This window comes from Schistocerca americana, chromosome 2, assembly GCF_021461395.2.
Source record: "Schistocerca americana isolate TAMUIC-IGC-003095 chromosome 2, iqSchAmer2.1, whole genome shotgun sequence".
Classification (NCBI taxonomy): Eukaryota; Metazoa; Arthropoda; class Insecta; order Orthoptera; family Acrididae; genus Schistocerca; species Schistocerca americana.
This window is the reverse complement of record NC_060120.1, coordinates 1,019,874,629-1,019,898,759: the sequence shown is the minus strand read 5'-3', so window position 1 is coordinate 1,019,898,759 and position 24,131 is coordinate 1,019,874,629. Positions and strand designations below refer to the sequence as shown.

The 24,131-nt window shown below is 38.8% G+C and overlaps 1 protein-coding gene across 1 annotated transcript in view; it reads left to right on the top strand.

Annotated features, from left to right (window-relative positions):
- LOC124594868 (platelet-activating factor acetylhydrolase-like) overlaps positions 1-24,131 on the top strand; it is a 94,731-nt gene that overhangs the window by 28,985 nt on the left and 41,615 nt on the right. The window contains exons 2-3 of the mRNA XM_047133337.1: positions 10,251-10,348; positions 19,961-20,075. Of these exons, the coding sequence (XP_046989293.1) occupies positions 10,251-10,348; positions 19,961-20,075 (213 nt within the window). The remainder of the gene's footprint in view (positions 1-10,250; positions 10,349-19,960; positions 20,076-24,131) is intronic.

The window sequence follows — 24,131 nt, the reverse complement described above, 5'->3', positions numbered from 1 at the left end:
TACCACTGTGCTTGTGGCACAAGTTGACTAGAAGAAGGGATCGGTTGGTAGGACATGTTCTGAGACATCGAGGGATCACCAATTTAGTATAGGGGGGCAGCGTGGAGGGTAAAAATCGTAGAGGGAGACCAAGAGATGAATACACTAAGCAGATTCAGAAGGATGTAGGCTGCAGTAGATACTGGGAGATGAAGAAGCTTGCACAGGATAGAGTAGCATGGAGAGCTGCATCAAACCAGTTTCAGGACTGAAGACCACAACAACACATACCTCTGTATGCCTATACCAGTTTCTTTGTGCTTCGGTGTACTACTGCAGTCTCCTGTCACTGTCATTGTTTCCCACTTGCTCTCTCTTACTGTTAATATCTCATTCCTTCCCTCCTACTGCTGCTGTCTCTTCTCACTGTCAGTATCTCTCTCTTTCTCGTTGTCACTGTCGTATACTCTGTCTCTAATTATCACTGGCTCTCACCCACTTATACTTTCCCTTAATCCCCCCCTCTGGCGCTGTCCCCTTCACTCTTCTCCTAGCACTGTTCTGTCACTATCAACTATGTTCCAGTGCCATTGTGTCCTTCCGTTTCTCTCACAGTGCCATTGTTTCCTTCGCTCTTTCTGTAACGTAACCACTGTCTACTATCTTCCAGTATTTATTACTTTTCCGTCTCTTCGCCACTGCCACTGTCTTCTTTCTCAGCATAAAAATGCGCGAACATTTACCCCTGCCAAAAATTTTTAAAACGTGCTCAGGAATATAGAATGAGACAGCTGGTTCCCCACTCACTCTTAAATGCACAGAAACATATTCGCATTTTTTGCGCTCCGATAGGTGCATTTTTCGCTGGTTCCCTTCTTTTCCCTGCTACAGCTGGGCACGTAACTCATGTGAAAAGAAATGTATTAGTCAGTAAAATTTAGCTGTTCACTTATGTGAAATTGAAATAACGCGAAATAATTTTGCATCTCAGACCGGATTTCGCGTGCAAAATTTTTTTGCGTGTGCTTCAGTACTACAACACAGGGTTCCCAAATGATAACGGAGACACTTTACAGCATGATTCTTCGTGCTACGTCACTTTGTAAACTACTTTTTCGCCTCAAATCGGATTTTGCGGTCGTAGTTTACGTATACACGTAGGGTAACTTTGAACCTCAGTATGTCGGAAACGGTTAAGATATGAAGAAAATTTTCAAGGTTATTCGAGATCGGAATCTTAGCAATACATCGTAAAAATTGCAGCCATTTGCTGTGAATAGCCATCTTGGAATCCTCGGCTGTGTTTTGATCTCCTGGTGACGGCGAAAATGGAATCAAAAACCATTTTTGTGGTATTTTCCGAGGAACACTCTATGAACTAATGATGCCTCCATAAGTCCTGTCAAGCCCACCGTAGACCACATCAAATTCAAAAGGAGGCAACCGATTTGCTCCATTTGCTTAAGCTCGAGGAAGTGTGGAATATTCAAATTTTGAGCCTGTACTGTAGAGTAGTGACATTAAGACAGTCCTCGTGTTAAACAAATGGTCCCAAGTCCAAGGTCTATCCAAAGTACTTGACCCTACCTAAATTAGCAATAAAACCCGAGATGTGAGCATCGAAAATCCCTTTTTTATGCGCGGTGCTTCGGAACATGCCGCATGCGTACCGATATAGCGCGTATCACAAATAGCGAAAACTGGCGCTGCTGAAAATGTCTGATGGACAGGGGGAAGGGAAATGTTATACATTAAGTACATGCGTTTGTATGTTGTAAATCGTATTGGCCGAGCACTGTCAGTCAACAGGTGTACAGATTTCGTTGCCTGTGCTACTGCACAGCGCAATAACAAACAAAATGAAGGGCGGGGGGGGGGGGGGGGGGGGGGGGTCGCCAAATGATAAGTTGGTCGTGTTGAAAAATGTTCTCGAACCGGCCCTCGTTTAAACCACCTCGTGAAGCGGGCGGTAGCCGTTGCGCAATAGAAGTGCAAGCACTCTGCTGGAGGAAAGAGATAATGGCCCGCCAGTGTCAACACGTAGCCCCACGGAATGTTCTCGGATGCGTGGCCGACAGGTTTGTGCCGTATCGGTGCGTCTGCCAGGTGCACAAGACTGATAGCAAGGATCAGGCACTTGAATGGATATTATATTATGAAATCTCGTGATGGCCAAATGGTAAACGAACAGCAAAGTTTGGTGCTTGGTCTCATGAACATGACAAACTGAACTGTTGAAACACAGGTTCTCAGATAGTCGCATTAGACGGTCTCAAATCCAACCGATATACTTTTCGAGCTACAAGAATAGATTAAAGCATATCCTGGACTTGAGCTGGTGGTGAGGGGGAAGGACGAGTGAGTTACTCAGCCAAGTTTTATGGTGAATGATAAAAAAGTAGTTTTCGAATTTAACAAGTGGCTCTAGGTACATTTGCTGCAAGTCAATATCCGTTACATATGCTGGATTTCTTCTGAAGAAGTAAGTTTGTCTGTGTGACGATGCAGTCGTGGGTACAGCTTGCGAACATTTTTCCCTCCCCTTTCCACCTTACTGTAACTGGAGCTGTTTGTACCTTCCTTCTTTCTTTCCGTCTCTGCTTGTGCATGTATTTCTTCCTGCAATTGGATTTCCATTTGCTTCCATAAGTTTTTCTCTTTCTGCACGTTTAAAATTCATGCATTGTTGGAACCAGTTTTGATGTACCTTTGCATTTTAATTGCTGTAGGATATTTCCAAACATTTAAAGCATATTGGTTGTTAAGTAATTTTTAGAGCAAAAATCTCGTAATATACCTTGTTTTTTTAAGAATATTGACTGGATTTTGGATTCTAGAAATTCTCTCTGAGGAACTTGTCTGCTATGCTACTCCTCTGCTTGCTGGAATCACTTGCAATAGTTTATACACTACATCCATGCCAGTAGTCTGCCAATCATTTTAAGATGCGTGGTAGAAGGTTTATCGTGGATGATTTGTGTAAGAGATACTTGTTTCTAATTACCGGTACTGAAATCCTCAAAGGTTTAGTCAACCCCTCATTCATTATATTCTTATTCCACAGGCATTTCTTGGTGCTCTCTATCAGATTATACATGCTACAGATGCACTTTGATTCTCATACCCTTGTGCCTCAGTGCAGAGATGTGCTGTGTTGAAATTAATACTATATAAACTAAAACAATAAATACAACTGAGAGGATACAGAAAGAAGTAGTAACAAGATGGGACTAATAGGTACCATATTCATTTTCCTTCTTGCAGCTCATATACTCAACATTTTCATTTACACCTATGCTCCGCAAACCACTATAAAGTGCATGGGAGAGGGTTCATCCCATTTTACCAGTTATTAGGCTTCTTTTCCATTCCATTCACTTACAGAACACAGGAAGAAAGTTGTTGCAGTGCCTCCATCCATGCTGTAATTAATGTAATCTTGTCCTCACAATCACAATGGGAACAATATGTAGAGGGTTGTGATATATTCCTAGAGTGATCATTTGAAGCCGTTGTTAGACTTTCTCAAGATGGTTTGGGACTATCTTTAAGAGTCCACCAGTTCTGTTCTTTCAATATCTCAGTGACACTGTCCCATGAGTCAAACATGACCATTCATGCTGTCCTTCTCCGCACACATTCAATATCCCCTGGTAGTCCTGTTTTGTACGGGTCCCACACACTTGAGCAATTTTCAAGAATGGGTCACGCAAGTGATTTATTAGCACTCTCGCTTGTAGACTGATTACTTTTCCCCAGTATTTTACCAATAAACCGATGTCTGCTACATGCTATATACATGACTGAGCTTATGTGGTCAGCTGACTTCGTATCCCTACAAGTATTTGTATGAGTGTACAGATTCCATCCTTAACTCACTAATATTATATTACAGGATACTATATTTTTTGTTTTGTGAAGTGCACAATTCTATATTTTTGAACATTTAAAGCAAGCTTCCAATCATTGCACCACTTTTAGATCTCATCAAGGTCCGACTGAATATTTGTACCACTTCATCAGATTGTACTTCGTTGTAGACAGTTATATCATCTGCAAACATTGTCCATTAGATCATTAATATACAACATGAATAGCAAGGGACCTGACCCACTCCCCTTCACTCACCTTCCAAGATAACATGCTGTGTCCTCCCTACCAAGAAACCTTCAGTCCAGTCACATATTTTGTCTGGTACCCCATATGACTGCTCTTTTGGTAATAAACATAGGTGTGATAGTGAGTCAAATGCTTTTCAGAAATCTAAAAATACAGCATCTACCTGACTGCCTTGATCCATGGCTTTCAAGATGTCACGTGAGGTAAGTACAAGTTGGGTTTCACATGATCTATAGTTTTGAAATCCATGCTAGTTGGCATGGAGGAGGTTGTTCAGTTCACAATATGTCATTGTGTTTGATCTCAGAACATATTGTAAGATTCCACAACAAATGGCTGTGAATTATACTGGATGGTAGTTTTGTGGATCACATCTATCACCCTTCTTGTAAATGGGTTAGACCCGTGCTTTCATCCTTCCACTGGGCCCAGACTTATGTTCTTGGGATCTACAATAGATTATATTTAAAAGAGGAGCTAACTCACCTGCAAACTCAGTATAGAATCTGACTGGGATTCCATTGGGTCGTAGGGCTTTGTTAAATGTTAACAATTTCAGCTGTTTCTCAACAACACTGACACTAACATTTATTACACTCATCTTTTTCATGGTATGAAGATTAAATTGGGGTAGTTCTACAGGGTTTTCCTGTATAAATCATTTGCTTTTCCCTTGCTACTCTCAATTTCAGTTCCTGTCTCATCCACAAGTGATGATTTCTTTGGTGCCACTAACAACCTTTATACATAACCAGAATTCCAGTGGGTTGTGTGAAAGGTCATCTTACAATACCCTGCTTAGAAGTTTCTTTACAGTGGCTGTATACCATGGAGGATCTCTCCCATTATAATCTGTTCTACTGGGTACATATCTACCCAATGCATGGTCAATTCTTCTTATAAATTTGAACCATAGTTCCTCTATATGCGCCTGTCCTGAGCTAAATTTTCGAGTTCCTATTTGAGATATGACACTACTGCTTTTTTATCTAGTTTACTGAACACACATACTTTTCTACTTTGTTTTAATCACCCTCTGTTCTTTGGTAATTTTTGTTGACACGGCTGTATCATGGATACTGATACCATTTTTGATGTGCACATCCTCAAAGAGGTCAGGTCTGTTTGTTACCATTAGATCTAACATACCTCCATTATAAGTGGGGTTCTGAACTATCTGCTCTAAGTACTTTTTCAGAGAAGGTATTTAGTGATGTTTCACAGGATGTCTTGTCACACATACCACAAACAAAATTAAAATTTTCCAAATTCATTGTTGGATGATTAACATCTCCACCAATGATTACAATATGTTTGGGGAACTTACGTACAAGGGAACTGAGGTTTTCTCTGAAGGTTTGGTGACATCAGAATGTGAGTCTGGGTGGTTGATAGAAGTATCCAGTAATGATTTTATGTCCATCTCTGATACAGTGTGTTGCACAAATAATCCCACATGCAGCTTCTGTTTCTTTTGGTGGATTTGAGTGCCTTCTCTAATGCAACAAATACACTACCTCCAATTCCCACTAGCCTGTTGTTAAATTTCCCACAAAAATCTCACTGCTGTCAAATTCTAGTTTCAACCAGCTTCCTATACCTAGCATTATGTGAGCTTCATTGCTTTTCAGGACGACTTAAAAACTGTGGCACTATGTTGCATATTCATCTGCACAGTTCACTACTAGGATTTTAATTCTCTCACCTGCAGGGGGCATTCCTTTGGATCTTACACTAATATTTCCTTGTCTCCTACAGCTGTGTGCACCCAACACCTTACAGCAACTTCTAATGTGTAGTGTGTACCTGAGCCATTTAGGGGCCCTACAGTTCTCATTCCTATGGTTCAAGTCCAGGAAGTCACAACCTAGTTTGTCACTGGACCTTTGAAATCTCTGGTTCAGTCCTGTAAGTCAGCCAATAACCAGGGGCTCAGGATCAGTTCTGGGGACAAAGACACAAACTGTCAGTTTTGTTGAAACTTTGTGCCCAAGGCTGGTCTTTCCAACCTTCTCTGCCAGTCACTGGAATGATCCAAGCTTGACCTCAGAGCCCAGAAGACAGGCATTATTTGTTACAATGTGTACCACAATCTGCAGTTGGTTGTTCCATCAATGACTGCTGAAATGCCCTCCTCAATGAGTTTAATGAGGCTCCCAGGCAAACACAGCGAGTGCACCTGCTGTTCTTTCCTGTCCTTTGCTGCCACTTCCCTAAGAGATATCATTATTCACTGTATGTTTGATCTGCTGGTGATTAACAGACAACTACCCTTTTGCGTTTTCCTCATCTTGACTCAGGACAAAATAGATTTACCTACAAGTGAAATGAGCCCTTATGACTCAGTTTCAGTTTCAGTGAAAGACATGATGTTGAACCTGAATCTTTCCTTGTACCTCTCTACCCAGTACAGAATATCTAGACCTATCTTTGACATGCCACTTATAGTCAAGTGGACAAGTAATGGCAGATCCCGTACTTCATGCAGAGAAGACAGGATCCACAGGAGAGGATAGTACTTTATGTACCTATGGTACACAACTCTCACAGGCTCTCCTAAAACACCAATTTGAGGTAGCTGCCAGTAATTTGACAGTAGTCAGGACGATTTCCAAATGCTTATGAACATCACCTAATTCATCCCCTGTTTGAGAACAGTATTTGTAATGGGGTTTCATTGTGACTGGTCCATTGTTTTACAGGACAGTGAACAAATAACTTTAAATTAAGTTTGCTGATTATCTTTTTATCTGGTGAGCTAAAAATATTACTAATTCCCTTTCATCACTGTGGAAACTACAGGAAAATTACTTGAATTTGTTGTCAACGACCATCCAAGAACAGTGTCTTAAGGTACTTAATTTCAGCTATGTATTGTCTTTCCTTAGCAATGTTTACTATATACTTGTAAACTACAGATCAACTGTATGAAATTTCAGAGTTGTGCAGACTCAAAAAGGAAGAGACTACAGGCGATTGTCTGTTAAACAGTCTGGGATGATAAAACTGACTGCTTCATTAGTGCTTTGCAAAAGGAGAAGGATATATGCTGTGAATAATCTCGGCCTTGCTCTTCTTTGATCACGCTAGCAGCAGTAGAAATAATAAACTACATTCATTGCAGTCACACATAGTAAACCATTACATTATCACATAATACTCACACTTTGCAAGTGGTGCTTCTATTGTATGTATGTTAAGGAAAATTTTATAGGTGAGCTACCTACATTTTTATGTTGAATTTTCTAGCCAAAATTCCAACATAACTTTAGATCTAAGGTAAATTGGATTTCATCATATTGGACAGCATAACTGGTGAAATCAAAATTGACACATAATCTTGTAGAAGTGCAGACACACCTTCAGACAACCCTTTCATCACTTTTTCCGGTATTGCTTTAGCACATTACATCAGGAGTCCACCCTAAAAGTCTTATGTCTCAGAGATCACTTGAAATTTTGTTTTTGTGGTTTGCTGGTGGAGATTACTGATTATGATAGGTAGATTTCACCCAAACAAAGATTGCTGGTTGGGTGCTTAATGTGGTTCTAGCACCAAAAGTGAACATCTTCTTATGATATTAATTACTAGGTAACTTATTTGAGGAGCAACAAAACACAAGTCAGAACAATGATTCCAGCAGGATAACAGCTATGTGGCAGAATGGAGAAGACAATGTGGTACAGAACACACCTTTGTCATTTGCTGCTGGGACACTAAATTATTCTTTATGTTCTGAATAAACATTTCACCACAATAATATTGTAACACTGTATTAACAGGGTACATCACATTACATTCACATTTAAAAAAAGAAAAGAAAAAAGAAACTCTTCACTTTGTAACTCGGATAAAGGAGCATTTTCTGTTGGTACTGGTCATTGTAAGAACACCTAGTGAGCAGTCTTTGCTTGGGCCTAATCCATCTAATAATGACAAAGAAATTGAAATTATCTTCTGAAACACAAAAAGTCACCTGATCCCTCATATAAAAGACACATAATATATTTGTGGGTTCTATGCAACATGCAACCTATAATTTCAGAAATTTTTCTTTTCACGAGGTACTCAATCTCAGAATTTTGACTCAAGTACTGATGTCTTAACAAATTGTTGAAAACAATAACCAATGTACACAAGGTCATTTCATTTAAGAGACACCCAAATCTTACATCATTTTATGTAATCAAATTTTGAAATTATTTTTCTCTTTCTTTAAACATTAATTACCTAGAAGACTTATCTTTGCAGACAGCAAGATCCCTACTATCCAGGATAATATGGAGCCAAGACAACATGGATACAATTATCAGAAATTTGCTATTCATGTTTATTAAAATTCTTCATAGTCTCCAAAATCTCAGTATAATTATTTATAATAATAATGATAATGGCATGTGACGAGGGCCTCCCATCGGGTAGACCGCTCGCCTGGTGCAAGTCTTTCGATTTGACGCCACTTCGGTGACTTACGCATTGTTATTTATAATTTATGTAGTTACAAAAAATGTCACATGTCACCACTGAAAAAGTAACATGTATCATTTACTTGTTACTCACCCAGAAACTGACAAATTATGTACAGACGTATTTGAAACATGCTGTACTTCATATCACATGCTTTCAGTTAACTTTCAGGACAGTTTTGTGTTTTTCACTCATATCTTCCCAGTCAACCGTCCTCATTTTCCAGAGAGTCAAAACATTGGTATAGTGGTGTGAATTTTCTCCTGCATACTCTACTAAAAGATCACTGCATTTAAGTGCCTCAGCAGGCATGATAATGGGTTCCTTGTCTTTGCTCTATTCCTCTGCTAAACATACTTTCTTCACCATATCCACTTCAGTTAACTGCTCAAATAGCAGCTCGTAGACTATTACCATTTAACCATTCATCATCTACATCTTGACAGTCATAACTTTGTATTATAAATGAAACTATTTGTTCTATTTATAACAATTCATGTGGCCTTGTTTCTATTCTAACAAAAATCCACACTGCTGTACTACATTTAAGCTGACTACATAATTTTTCAACAACAACAATTTATATCCATCAAATTGTTAAATGTAACTAACATCAGAATATCAATATCAATACAAAAATGGATATGTAAAGTATACTTTTCACAAGCTGCACCACCAAGAAACAAAAATGGGAAGTGTAATGTCTCTGTCATTTGAAGCTGAGGCTTTTCACAGTATGTGGTTACAGGATAAACATGCACATAATTGCCTACCTCAATAAAAATAAAACTCACCAGTGCATTAAAGAAAACTTGATGGTGCTTGTTGGTCTTAAGAGGTTCTGTATGTGTATTACATCAATCACATCAAAGTGGAAATATACAAAGGCTTAAAGGAGATTTTAATGGTGTATGATGCTTCTGGGAAAATAGTTTTATGTTATGCTAATTCCTAGAGAAGATCCATAAATCTACTGGAATATGCGGAGAGTCAAACACATGTTTCTCAGAACTGTGACAGGACTCTTCAAGTAAAAATAAATGCCAAAGATTTAATCATTTGGGAAATGGAACACTTTCTTTCAACTAGTTCTAATACAGAATGTTGACACAACAAGCATTCAGAGAGTAATCCCAGTCTTAAGTAGAAAATCTGCACAACTATTCTCCTATTTCACACCTGAATTAGTTCTTTAGTTACCGATGTTATATTTGACATATTTATGTAATTTAAATTTTGACACTTGTATTTTTTCTACTAAATTTTAGAGACATTTCTAATCTACAAGTCTCTATTATTTTCCTCCTAGATAAATTATTGTCATCAGTGAATTATATCTAGCTGTTTTATGCAGCCACTTCTGATTCAATGTTTCCACTATGATGGAAATTAAAACAATAAGTAATGAAAAAATAATATTACCAAGGGCTATATGTAGTGATTAATGCACATCTTTGCATGCTGCTTTCTCATATCCATAAAAGCAAAAGTTAAAAATAGTATACAAACAGCATTTAGACTCTAATAATGAGACTACTTTCATGTTAGTGACAGACTTCTGGAACAGTAATTTCTGTCAACAAAATAAGACTTTATAACATCAGTCTCAGTTTCTTTCAATATATTATGTACATTTAAAAATGTTTAACACTTATGTGTATTTATAAGTATGCTTTTCTTGCAGGTCCATATATTCCAGGATGCACCGACATAATGACTGGGTACTCTCAAGGAGGATGTTTATTGAGGCTGTATTATCCCACATCACTCCCACACAATGTGGTATGTTATTGACGTAGTTTCATATTTATATCACATGGGGAAATAATTGCTGCATACCTTTTCTTACACAGTCCAATTACAAGTATCTGGACACCTATTAGTGGACATTATTAACATATTGTGTGTCCATCATTCGTATTTATGATAGCTTAAACTCTGCTGGGGACTTTTTAATAAGCTGTCTAGATGTCTGTGGAGGAATGGTATCCCATTCTTCCTTGAGAGCCAAAAACAGAGAATATAGTGATTGTGAATGCTGGGGTCTAGTGCAGTCAGCATGGTAACTCACTCCAAATGTGTTCCATTGGGTTCAGATTGAGACTCTGGACAGGAATGGTGTTGTCCACAAACCATTTCCTCACATATGGTGCTTTATGACAGGGTGCATTGTCACGCTGATACAAACAATCATTATCTGCAAACTGATCCTCTATTGTATACGGTACATGATGCTGTAAAATATGTTCATATCCTTTAACAGTTACCATTTTCATAGGTGCAATAAGTTGACCATACCCTAACCATGATAAACACCCCAATACCATAACACCATCTCTTTTGTGCTTCAATGTTGACATTGCACATGATGGCAGGTGACTTTCTCAAGGTATTTGCCAGAACCAAATCCTTTCCTTGGATTTCCACAGGGTATAGAATGATCCATCAGTCTCAGCACTTATTTCCAGTCATCCATTGTCCAGTGGCATTGCTCTTCATATCACCTCAAGTTTCACTTAGCACTGACTGCAGACATGTGTTGCATATGAGGAGATGCCAACCCATCGTACCCCATTTGTTTTAACTCTCTAGCACCCCTAATTGTGCTAGCTAGACTGCTGATAAAACTTTGGAACACATAAGTGATTCCTTCCATTGATAAGTGATATTTTACAACCACCCTCTGCAATGCTCCATGTCCATCAGTATATGAGGTCTGTCTGGTCGTAGCTTACCTGCTGTTGTTCCTCCACATTTCCATTTCACAGTAACCTCACCAATGTTCTACTTGAGTAGCTTTATAAGTGTTAAAATATCCCTGATGTATTGAGTACTCAGGTGACATCCAGTGACTATTTGACTTTTGAAGTTACCGAGCTTTCCTTACTGACCCATTCTGCTGTTACTGCTTTTTGACTGGCAACAGTCCCCACCTCCTTTTGTAGTGGCAGATCCACCTCTTATAACATTTTGTGGTCAGTTCTGTGTTATGTGAGGTATCTAGATACTTTTTAAATCTATTTTTAAAGAGCGCTTATAGCATCACAGCAGACCTCATTTATCCGCAACAACACACAAGTATTTCACAGTCCTACATATCTTTTTCATGAGACAGTTGTATTCAGTATAAGCATATTGTTATGCTTGTGTTGTTATCAAAGCAGAACCACAAACAATTCAATAATATAAAGAATTGTGAAAAATACGGTGTACAGTGGGTAGACATACAAACTTGAAGCTGATCATTGTAATTCAGATTTTGAGCTTCTGCTCTTCAGAGGGCTACATTTTCACCTTTCTTCAAATTATGACTCTACAGACTTACGATACACAGATCTGTAATCTGGGCATTGTGTATTATTCAAGTTCCTTCATTGATGATGGCATACAGCTGCATTTCATGGGCTTTTCAGAAAAGTTTAGACTTTATACTTGTTGATATTACATAGTCTTATTGTAGCAGCACAGATGAACAATATTTTCCAAATTTAAACACAATGTTGTCCACATTCCATATCAGCAGTGTATGTTCCTTTTCTTTTTACCAGCTGTTCCAAGTCTTTCATTTACTAGCTCTTTCTCCATTTGCTTCCTGTATTTAATGTTTATTTCCAAAGCATAATTCCAATCAATAGATGCAACTTTCCTAAAGGGCTCCATAATGCACCCTTGTATTGGAGCTCCCAGTAACTAGAATCATGTATGTTTGCCTGAATCCTACTGTAGGAGTGGCCAGTTGTCCACTCATAGGGTGAATGTGCAAGGCCAGTTGGCTAATCCCCACACTGACCGTCCAGCACGTACATGTTACAACCTGCCACTCACATTGCTGTGAGGACGGTTGTCCCGCATCAGGTATGCCAGAAGGTGCCTTGGCAGCAAAGCCAGTAGGTGAAATAAGTGACACTGGAGGCGTCCCATGCAACATGCCAGTTTCTTCACCAGTGCTTTATGCCGATGCAGCAGGTGACTGCCTGTAGCCAGCAGCATCTTCAGATGCTCCTCCTGCTTGTACACACTACATGCACACTCCCTATCCATCCTACTGTTAAAATTTGAATGAGAAAACAGATCTGTGCTTTCAAACTTGCAGAAACACACATGCAAGTTACTAGACAACAATGAACCTGTCACTGACAGTCATTCTTTGTGTGTTGGCAGATGCAAAGGATGTACTCTCATGGCAGTTTGCGAAACGAGGCTGGCACCTGACAAGGAAATGCAAATGGGGGAGGTTACTTAAGAATTAAAACAGAATATAATAACCACCCCTATTGTCTTTTTTGTATGGATTTGCACTACCAGATTTTTTAGGATCGCAAACACATGCTACTAGACTGAGACTGTTGACGAGGCTACTTCACTGTATGCTAGGTGACACAATAAAAATTCTTTTCTTCTCATCACAGCACTTCACTAAGTCACAATATATGTAACTTGTACCTATTCATGTATCTTTTTAAGTTCCCTTACCTACCACTGCCTGATTCATGTAACACTAGATTTGTTTTTCCTTCTGATGACATATCCCTGAAAAATCCCCAGCCAGAAATATGAAGGAGAAAGTATTTTACTTCCAGAATACAAGGTGATTTTAATTAAAGTTCCAGTTTCAAAACACAGTAAAAGAACAACTACCGCTCAGAATGATGTTAAATTTGAATGGAATATTATCGAAGAAGGAGGAAACATTATGGAAACAAAACAAATTTAACAAACATTTTACCACTAGATGGCACTGTGAATGGCAGAATATGCAAAATTAAAGATTTGAGTTATGTTGCTGTTTCTCATTCACATCTTATGAGATACTTGGCATGACTATCTCAGTGTAGGTGTGTGTGTTGCTGGTGAAGCTCTGTTACAAGAACAGTGACAATAAGCTCTTTGGAAGTTCTGGACACACAAAGGTATTAAAAAAAGCATTGGACAGTGTCTGCCAAGTGTCTGGAAAAAAGATTACAAAATATGAAAAGACAGGTTTTTTTGGAGTGCAATGTGGCAGAGGAAGGAAAACAATTGATCTGACATCAGTAGCAGATGGAGGCCACAGTATTGCAGGAGGGGTGGAGCAGTGGAGTGCAAACATGCAATACACAGGGAATTGCCCAAGCTTTGGACATGTCTGTCAGCATGGTGCCTCAAACTCTACAAAATATCCTGCATTGTCATCCATACAAAATTACTCATGTTCAGGAGTTGCTCCATGCTGATCTGTCAGTAAGATAAATGTTTGCCTCAGAATTTTTTGCTCACATTGAGGTGGACAATGAATGGCCATGGAACATTCTGTGGATAGATGAAGCCTGTTTCCACATTAAAGGACATGTCAAAACATGGATTTTCAGAATATGGGCAATGGAAAATCCACTCACCCCCATCAACCAGTACCGCTTCATTCTGCAAAGATAACTGTGTGTTGCAACCTGATAGCAACATTTATGGTAGGGCCAAATTTTTTTGCGGAGATGGGTCTTCTGGGTTGTATTACCTGTACCATCACTGGTAAACACTATTAATGTCTTTTGCATGCAAACATAATTTGAACCATTCAGTAGTGTGGATGTGCTCACACATCAACCAGTACCACTTCATTCTGCAAACATAACTCTGTGGTGTGACTTGATAGCAACATTTATTGTAGGGCCATATTTATGTATTTATATTTTTTATTTTAAAGAGATGGATCCTGTGGATCTTATTGCCTGTACCATCACTGGTAAACACTGTAAATGTCTTTTGCACACCAACATCATTTGAACCATTCAGTACTGTGGATGTATGGGTTGGATCATTTATATGCAAGACTGCACTCCCCTGCACATTGCACAACCAGTGAAGAAGCTGCTGCAGAAGCATTTTGGAAATGCTAGTATTAGCAGTTGCCATTTCCCTAAAGTCTAGCTGTTTAGGTCACCTGATTTTAATCCATGTGACTTCTGGTGGTGGGGTTATCTGAAAGATGCTGTGTGCAGTGGTCCAATTATGAACATAGCTGAACTAAAGACATGCATTGCATAGTGCTTTCTGAACGTGACTCCCGAGACACCCTGTTCTGTTGTGGAACATGCTGTTCCTCAATTTCAACCTGTGGCAGAAAACAATGGACAGCATATTGAACATGTCTTGTGCCAGTCTCATGACAGGTAGAAACCGATGTCTTTTTGCTTTTTATGCAGCTTTGGCCCCCAAACAATTAAAAACCAATATCATTTTGCTCTTGTGTGGTTGTTGGAATCAGGACAATTAAAAAGCAATTTCTCTCATCTAGTGTGGTACAACCTTGCCATGGTGGATGGGCTTACCAAACTAACAGTGCCACAACTGTTGAATGCCAAGCTTGTGTGGTGATGCCTGGTCTTTCAAGCAGCTGCAGGGGTGGCTACCGGATGTCATGGTGGCCCACGAAGTTTGACATTTGTTTATGATGGATTCTAGTTGGGAGCAGTTGATCCATCATTCCAGTCACATGTTTCTGTGACCTGTTGGACCCTTGGCACTGCTGTCTCCAAGCCAACCAGGTAACGGGGTCAGTCACAGCTTTGTTCCAGAGGCAGACTCCCAATTGTGACAGCATGTCACCCTATGCCGCTCTTTGTCATCCTCCACTGTGGAATAGAGCATGACGAGGGATAGTTCCCATGACTGCCAGTGTGAATCCCATGGAATTTGAATGGGTCCCCTCCTTCCTCCACTCCCCAGTGAATGGAACCTTACTCCCACCATTGCCAGCAGACCAACCATTACCCCCAGTGTCTGCAATGTTCTACCCCTCCCACACAAGAAGCTGCACTAATTTTGTCTCCTTTGGTGGTCAATCTGCTGCCAGGGTATCTCGCATTCACATGTTTCATGCCAGAGGTTGCGGCACAAACCTGGCCATTTTCAGGTTATGTGGCCTTTTCAAGGGGTATTCCCAACAGTGAATATCAAATTGTTGAAGGTGAGCTGGCTTGGGTATTGCAGCAGAAAAGGGCAGAATGCTAACATGGAGGGCATGCACAAGGTGTTTCATGGGTAGAGCCACTGACCCACGTGTTTACCTGTCAGCAGCAGTGGGCCTGGTCCACCAGTTCTTACATGGACATCAACTATCACGGACCTGGTCTTCGCCTTGCACTGTGCTCTGTTTTCCATGTGCTTAGTCACTCAGTTGTTTACACTAGTGATGTTGTGCTTGCTCCGAGCTCATCTCTATGTGGTGTTTGTATTCTCTGCTCTCCTTTCAATTGACTCGCATATCAAGTTTCATTCCCTCTTCGCAGATTCAGCTCCCCTGGCTTGTAGACAAGCCACTATCAGCAAGAATACTAATATTTTGTGCTGACAGTGATGGTATCATGGCATTGTCATGCCTGTGGAGATACAAAAACCTGCTTAACATTTGAGCTCCCAGGGACAAGTAGTCTCATCCTCTGTGCTTGTTTGGAACTTTCAGGAAGATCAATCCCACTTATACTTTCAGCATTGGGCAATACCTCAATTCTGTTTTTAACATGTAGGGGGATAGCTGTGCAGTCAGTAGGCTTTTTTACCTCCATAACCTTGCCATTCACTGTCAGGTAAGTGTCAACTGGCCAGGGCAAGTCAATCTGAAGGTGCTAAGACATCAGAGATTCAGGTGAAACTATAGTCTCCAGGGGTGCAAAAGCATTCATCTCAAGTACCCCAATGCCACCGCAGCCCAGCGCAACAGCCTGAAGCATGTTGACCATGACTAACACACCTTACAGCTACTTACAGGCAGTAAACAATTCTCCCTGCATCCATACACAACAGGCACTGTTCCTATCCATCCCTAACCAGTTTTTGGCAAAACTATACCTAATATAACTCTAACTCAAGGAGTTGTTCCTGCAATCTAAGTTCTGCCTTTTTTTTTTAATTCACTTCTCCACAAATGCATTTGAGACAAAAAATAAACTAAATCCTGTGTATATTCAGAAACTGATGCTGTCTTAACTACATTACAGAATTTCAGAACTTCTAATATAGTTGATTTAATAGCCTAGTTTTACCCAGTAAATGTGACAGAAAAATTGTATGTAATAAAGCCAGCCTTGAGTGGGAATTTAGAATTTTCTTAGCTTTGGCTGTTCAACTGAAACAATTACCTTGAACCAGTGTAACCAGGAACTGAGTTATGTGGCATAACAGGTATTAGCTAGGGAATTTAGGCTGAATTCACACAATTTCACGTCCTTGTCATTGACTGACTGCCATTTATTGCTGCAGCTCTGCAACAGTGCATTTTCAGCCCATGGTTATCTGGCAAATTTCACTCTATTTTAAATTGCCTATCTTCCTCTGCATTATTTATTTATTTACTTGTTTATTTATATCCCATAAATCCAATACTGTGAGGCATTCGCATGGATGTAGGACGTGTCAGAATTATTACAAATAATACAAAAGGAATACATAAAAGTACCTCTTGCAAGGGGATATCTGGTATAAGACAAAATACACATTAATAGGTATAGAAAAAATAACATTAAAAAATAACAGGGATGTTATGTAAATGTTAACAGGGATTGTGAGTATCGTAATGCACAATGACATGAGCTGTTGTTTAAATTTGGGAAGCTTGTGGATAAGTAATTTCAGTGATGGTGGGAGAGCATTGAACACCTTGCAGCTCATGTAATGGACTCCTTTTTGTACAATAGTAAGGTTTTTTGATTCATAATGGAGGTCATCTTCCTCCTGGTATCGTGGGTATGGTATGAATCATTGGTTTTGTATGATTGTCCATTTTTACCAATGAAACATAACAGGAAGTAGATATATTGTCATGCAGTTGTCGGTACACCTAATTTTCTGAAAAGGTTCCTACAAGAATGTTTAGGCTGGACTCCGCTCATTATCCTAATAACTCTCTTTTGGGCAATGAATATTTTTTTGGGTAGTGGCTGATTACCCCAGAAAACTATACCATACAGTAATAATGCATGGAAATAACTAAAATAAGCAGTTTTTGTTTTGTCTCAGTCACATACAGTGGAAATAATACGCACAGCAAATGTTGCTGAGCTGAGTTTTTTGTGGAGGTGCAAAATATGTTCAGACCATTTTAGACTGTTGTCAATGTGAACACCCAGAAACTTGGTTGACTCAACTTGTAGTAACTCACTACCATTCAATATAATACTTAATTGATCCTCAACTTTTTTCCTTACTTGGAAATGCACAAACTGGGTCTTATTAACATTTAGTGATAACCCATTATTTACAAACCAATTACATACTTCACTAAAGACAATATTGGCCGATTCCTCAAGATTGAGGTTGGGAATTTTGTTGATGAGGATAGAGGTGTCATCAGCAAAAGGAGTAAAGTGAGTTTTAAAGCTAGTATGCAAGGGAAGGTCATTGATAAAGATGAGGTAGAGAAGGGGGCCAAGTACAGAGCCCTGAGGAACACCACAGCCAATAGAGCCCCAGCTAGATGACACAGAGTACCCCTCAGAGTCGTTCAACATGACCTTCTGCTCTCTTCCAGCTAGGTAGGATTTAATCCATGAGCCAACTGCGCCACTTATATCATAACATTCAGCCTTTGATAAAAGGATTTCATGATTAACACTATCAAAGGCCTTAGAAAGGTCACACAAGATACCAACAGGAGATAATTTATTATTAAAAGACTCTAAGATTTGATGGGTGAAGGAAAAAATAGCTTGTTCTGTTGATACACCCTGTTGAAATCCGAACTGGCTACTGTTTAATACCTTATAATGCATGAGGTGTTCAATAAGTCTTTTCTGAACCAATTTCTCAAGAATTTTAGAAAAGGTCGTTAAAAGGGAGATAGCCCGATAGTTGGTAACGTTGGCTTTATCGCCTTTTTTAAAGAGAGGTTTGACAATAGCATACTTTAGTCTCTCAGGAACAATCCTGTGCTGGATGGATTCATTGAATATGTGGCACAGTATTTTGCTTATCAGCTTATAACACTCCTTCAGTAATCTTGAAGAGATACTATCTATGCCAACAGAATTCTTGCTCTTCATCTCTCTAATTATATTCTCAATTTCATGTACTGTGACAGGAGACACTTTAATCATTGTTTTTTTTTTATTAATAGCTTTGTGAAGGGATAACATGGCTTCATTAACAGAACTTATTTTTTCCGGTTTGTACTGCTGATGCCAGAAAGTGGTTATCAGGGTTTTTTCTCCTCCCCATGGAAAAACCCCTGATTCAGAACTGGTTGATTCGAATACCACAGTGATTTACTAGGCCATGTTGTATTGGAGTTGGTGTGCCTTTGAAATGACTTACTCAACCATTTATGGAGGGACTTTCAGCTTAATTATGGTGCAACTAGATATTTTTTTACATAAACAATTCATTACCAGTGGGGAGAGAAGTGATAGGTGAAATCTTGGGATCTAATGAAGATTTAATCCCGGGCCTTTAAATTTTTTGTCTGACACTTAGCCTTTGATGCACACTAATTGTTACATAGAAGAACCAAAATGAATGAGAACCTTTGAATGTGTCAATAACTTATTTGATAACAAATGTCAGATATTAGCTGTTGCTCTTTACATTTTTCCACAAGTAGAAAATCTGCCATTCTTGATTGTTTTACTTGTTTTGTAACTGTATGTTTCTACACATATTTCAGTCTAAGAAGTTCCTGTTTTTCATCTTCTGCATTAAAAACCTGTAGTATCAATTATAAACCATAACACATACCACATTTGAGATCAATTATGCCTGTCTAGAATTCCATTACTTTTCCCAGTATGTTTGATTTTCCCATGTCTGATCATAAATAACACATTCCTGATGAACTGCAGTAATCATAGTAGTAACAACAGGGGAAAAACTAGAATCAGATGTAAATGACTGTAATATATCTGGTGGGTTACTTCTGATTAAGCTAATAAGACAATATAGGAGTCCATAATAAGCTAGTTCTTAGAAAGGTAAGGTATATTAGTACGGTTGTACTACTTGAGAGAAATCACTGCTTCTTGTTGCAAATCAAGTGTTATAAGCAATGAGTACAGGAGAAAAATATGATGTGGTGCCAACAGAAGGTCCAGTAAGAGAGAAAGCAGGAAAGGTTGAATGGAACAGCATCTTAGATAATTGTAAGAAAGTAATATTTAATATGACTTCTTAATAATTTAAGAAGTAAAAGTAACAATTCATTTAACTATATAACTATGAAAAAGGATTTGCCTTTTGATGACTGAACACCTCCATCATTCCAGTAAAATAGCTCCTTCACAAATGAGAATACCTGTGTGAGGCATCATGGACTGCTGCTTGTTGCACTTGTATTAAAAAAAAAAAAAAGTGAAATTCTGGTTTCGTTAAATGTATGGAAATTTCTGAAATGGATTACTCTAGCAGCTCATTATTTTTCATATTTTACAGGATCATTCCAGCAAGTGGTTCTCTTGGATGCCAAGTAATGAGTATCTTGATGGATTTGCCTATGTTATGGGACTGTGGAGGTTTCTTTTCCGGCTTGTGTATTACCTGCTGGCAGGTTAGTAGCAGACAGTGATTTATTCTTACCATCACTATTAGTTTAAGGGAAAACATTTAAGTTATCACATACTTATTCTCCCCCAACTTCTTCCACTTGTCTCCTCATTCTTTCAGTTGATTTCAGTGTCCTCCATAGTTGGCAAGTGAGTTATATGTAAATACAAAGAGTGTGTAAGACAATGGAAATACACTGTCCAGTCACATTAATGTGAGCACCTGTCAAAAGCCTGAATAACCACCTTTTGCAGCATGGACTGCTGTGAGACATGCAGGAAGAGAGTCAGTGAGGTTCTCGAAGGTACTAACAGGGATGTAGAGCCACGCCGACTCCAGTGCTGTTGCCTGCTGCACTACGTATCTTGGTAGAGCACCCATCAAGTGATCGAGATGGTCTCACAGATTCTTGATTGGGTTTAAATCTGGGGACTTTTGGAATAAACTCATCCTGATGCTCTTCGAACCATGCACCTACACTGCAATCTGTGTGACATGTTGCAATGTCCTGCTGATAGATACTATCAATCCTGAGGAAAGACAAATGTATGTAGGGGGGGATATGGTCTCAAAGGATAGATGCATACACGTGGCCATTTTGGCTTCCAGAATTATGAGATCACCCAGGGGATGATGCAGAAACATTCCTAGATGGAAATGCTCCCTCCTCTGGCGTGGATCCTACCGACAATTGTTGCAGGGTATTTGCTTTCAGACATTATACACTGTACATGCCAGTGACCACCTGTCCCATGAAGTGTAAACCATGATTCATCTGAAAAGGCCGCCTGTCACCGTGCAGCAGATATCCGGTAGTGGTCTTAGTGTGCAAATTCCAGACTTTCTCACTGATGCACTGCAATAAGCATGGGTGCATGAACCAGACACCTGCTGCAGAGGCTCCTTAGCAGTTAAATTTGCTGAACGGCTGTTGAGGAGACAGTGTTGGTAGACCCTTGGTTCATGTGGATAGTCAGTTGCTTAACATTTACACATCTATTTGGCCACAGACATCTCTGCAGCCTCATTCACCCCTGTCATCTATGCCTCATAGTTTTTGGACATAGCATAAATCTCTCTGTTTCCACAGTACACCAATGAATTGGACTGTTTTCCATGTCCTCCATGACACATTTTATGTACTCTCCACTGCTAGTGCTGCCATCTGTAATTGGTTATTACATGTTGGTGTCAAACTAAGGCAGTGATCACATTAATGTAACTGGAATGTGTATCATGCCACTGGAAAGTTTCTCATAGCTGGTACCATGTGTAGTGGTTCTCTTTAAGTGTCTTTCACTGCCACAGTATTATTAGATATTTCACTTTTTTTTTCTTTTTCTTTTTTTTCTGTATACAGTATATCAACATTTCATGTGCAACAGATTACAAGCGGTTCGTGCAATATGATAAAGCTAACCAGAGGTTGTCTTGCATGCCATTAGCTGAAAAATCAGTTTCAGATCCTGAAACCTTATTCAATCTATGAAAACCTACACATTGTTCTCATTTTTGTCTTTGAATGTCTGAAGAACTGTACATGTGAGATTTTGTGACACACGAAATGATGTTGTACATAAAATTATACATGTGAAAAATGTAGAATATGTAAATAAAAATAGCATTACATACCACACATAAACTAATAATGTTATTTAATATTTTTCAAACTCTCGTTCATGATGTACTTCAAAAGTTTACCAATGGGGACAGTTGTAATGTTTTGTGTATGTAGCCCTTTGTTTCATGAAAGAGGAAGTATAAAAAATATGTGTATTTGTGCGCTTTCCTGCCACAGATTTGTGAACGATATTTGTAGCTTTAAAATTTGAAACATATTAGGTGTGTTAGGAAACAGTACGTAGAGCAAATAAGAAGAAGAGACTGATAACCATTCCCTGGGTAGCTGAGGGGGTAAGTAGTTCACAGGCACATAAACAATACTGTAAATGTTGCTGAGTCTCCCATCCCTGTTGTCTTTTGAAGTCAATTAGTGCAGAAACACACACACACACAGCACACACACAGGTACGTACACACACACACACACACACACACACACACACACGCATGCAGAATATCCTGTCAGTGTTTCAAATGTTTTCCAATGATAAATCCCAGTATTCACTTTAAGTGATTTGTGTAGCCCTCTGAAAACTTAAAATCTGGATGTCTGGACAGGAATTTGAACTACTGTTCTCCTGAATGTAAGTTCAGTGTCTGTGCCATCTCACTCAGTCAATGAAATGGAAAAGTGGGTTGGAAATGGATGAAGATAGATACTATAAACGAGTGGGAAGACCACAGGGACAAAGTTTGAGTGTATCTTAATGAGGTGAAATGGGAAGCACTGCGACAGTGGTGGTGTTGGGTGTGGGGCGGGAACTAGTACAGACTGTAAAGACAAATGTCACATCTATGTTACTGAGAGAAGCCAGTATTTGGGACAGAAGAGCAGGGCATTGGAAGGGGGGAGGGATGGGGGTGTGGGGGGAGTTCTTCTGTGGATGGTAGCTTTGCTCGTCATTCATTCATTCTGGGTTACAGTTTGGCAATGGAAGTGTGTTTGTGTAGACAGGTGGTTCGTAATCAGTGCTGTATAAAGGGATGTGCAGAATATACAAACTTTGTTGTAACTCCAAGTTTCAACTAAAGATGCCATTTATAGGAGTTTTTATTTCTCAGGGAAAAAACCTAAAAGGATTTCTGTTCATGATTAACCATCTTTGCTGAGAGCACTTCATATTGTATGCTGGAGAAACATTTTATGCACACTAAATTGATGTCTTCGTTCTTTCATTGTATGTTGAATCATCCTGTACACCAATTTAAGAGTTTATCCTTGTTATGCAAATATCAATGGGAACAGGGACACAAATCCAGTCAATTTTAGCACAAATATAAGACTTTGATGCTTGCGTCTAAAAGGCTAGGATAACATGAAATTTTAATCGAAACCTGTTCAATTATTAACAAACAGAGTAAAAGGATATCTGCAATAATCCAAGGCTGACAGCTGCAAAAAGAACTAAATGTAGGGAGTAATTGAATACTGCACTGTCAATGGCTCAACGGAGCTGAAATAACTATCAGAAAAAAAAAGAAAAAAAGGTTTACTGATGGTATTCAGTATTCATACGTAGATAAAGTGAAGCAGTTCAAGGGCAGATTGTGCACATTTTACAATTTTTTGAGACACTGGCAATGTATCTCTCAGCAGGAGACTTTCCCAAACCACAAATTATAAATGCTCTGCTTAAGCTGTATGTTAATAATATTTCATATTTTTGGTTTAATTTAGCCTCTCCAAAATAGCATGGCTACATTCGTTTCTCCCATTATTATCATTATTATTGTAATTGTGAGTCCAAGTGAAGTGGTGCCAGAATAACAACTAATGCAGTACTGTTGTGCATTGGTATGAAATTTTGAAGTTAGATGGGAAATTAATTGAGATGTTCAGTATTGTATTACTGTTTTTTTTTTTCTTTTTTTAAAAAATGTGTGTAAAGCTTCATTGCATCTTTGGAACATATCTATCATGTATTCCAGTTTTCAAGTTTTTTACTTTATTGAAAATATGAATAAGATTGCTTGAAATATTTTATCATTAGTTCACGGCGAGTGACTCTCTATTCTAACATTGTACTCAGTTCTGACATGATCGTTAACTGTGTATCTTCACTTTGCTCAGTATTTGTTACTTAGTCTTCATTTTTAAAATCAGAACAAAATAGTTTCTATAATCTGTGTATGATCAACTTACATAATTTCTTCGCTAAACAGAAATAAGTTCCAACATTTACTGTCAATTAAGGGCATTTATGTATACCAGAACAAATTCTGCTTACCAACAGCCATAGAAGTATCAGTCATAGAACTATCTTTCCACTTGTGGTAAATAAACAGTTTTGCCTACTACTGAAAAAGAATTTAATTTTGCATGTAACTGAGCTGACTTCATGTATCTTTTGAAAAAATAATGAACTTCTTTGTATTAAAATATGGCTCAAGAATAATAGCAATTTTGTATGAAAGTTTTTCTCAGTGATATGTGCAT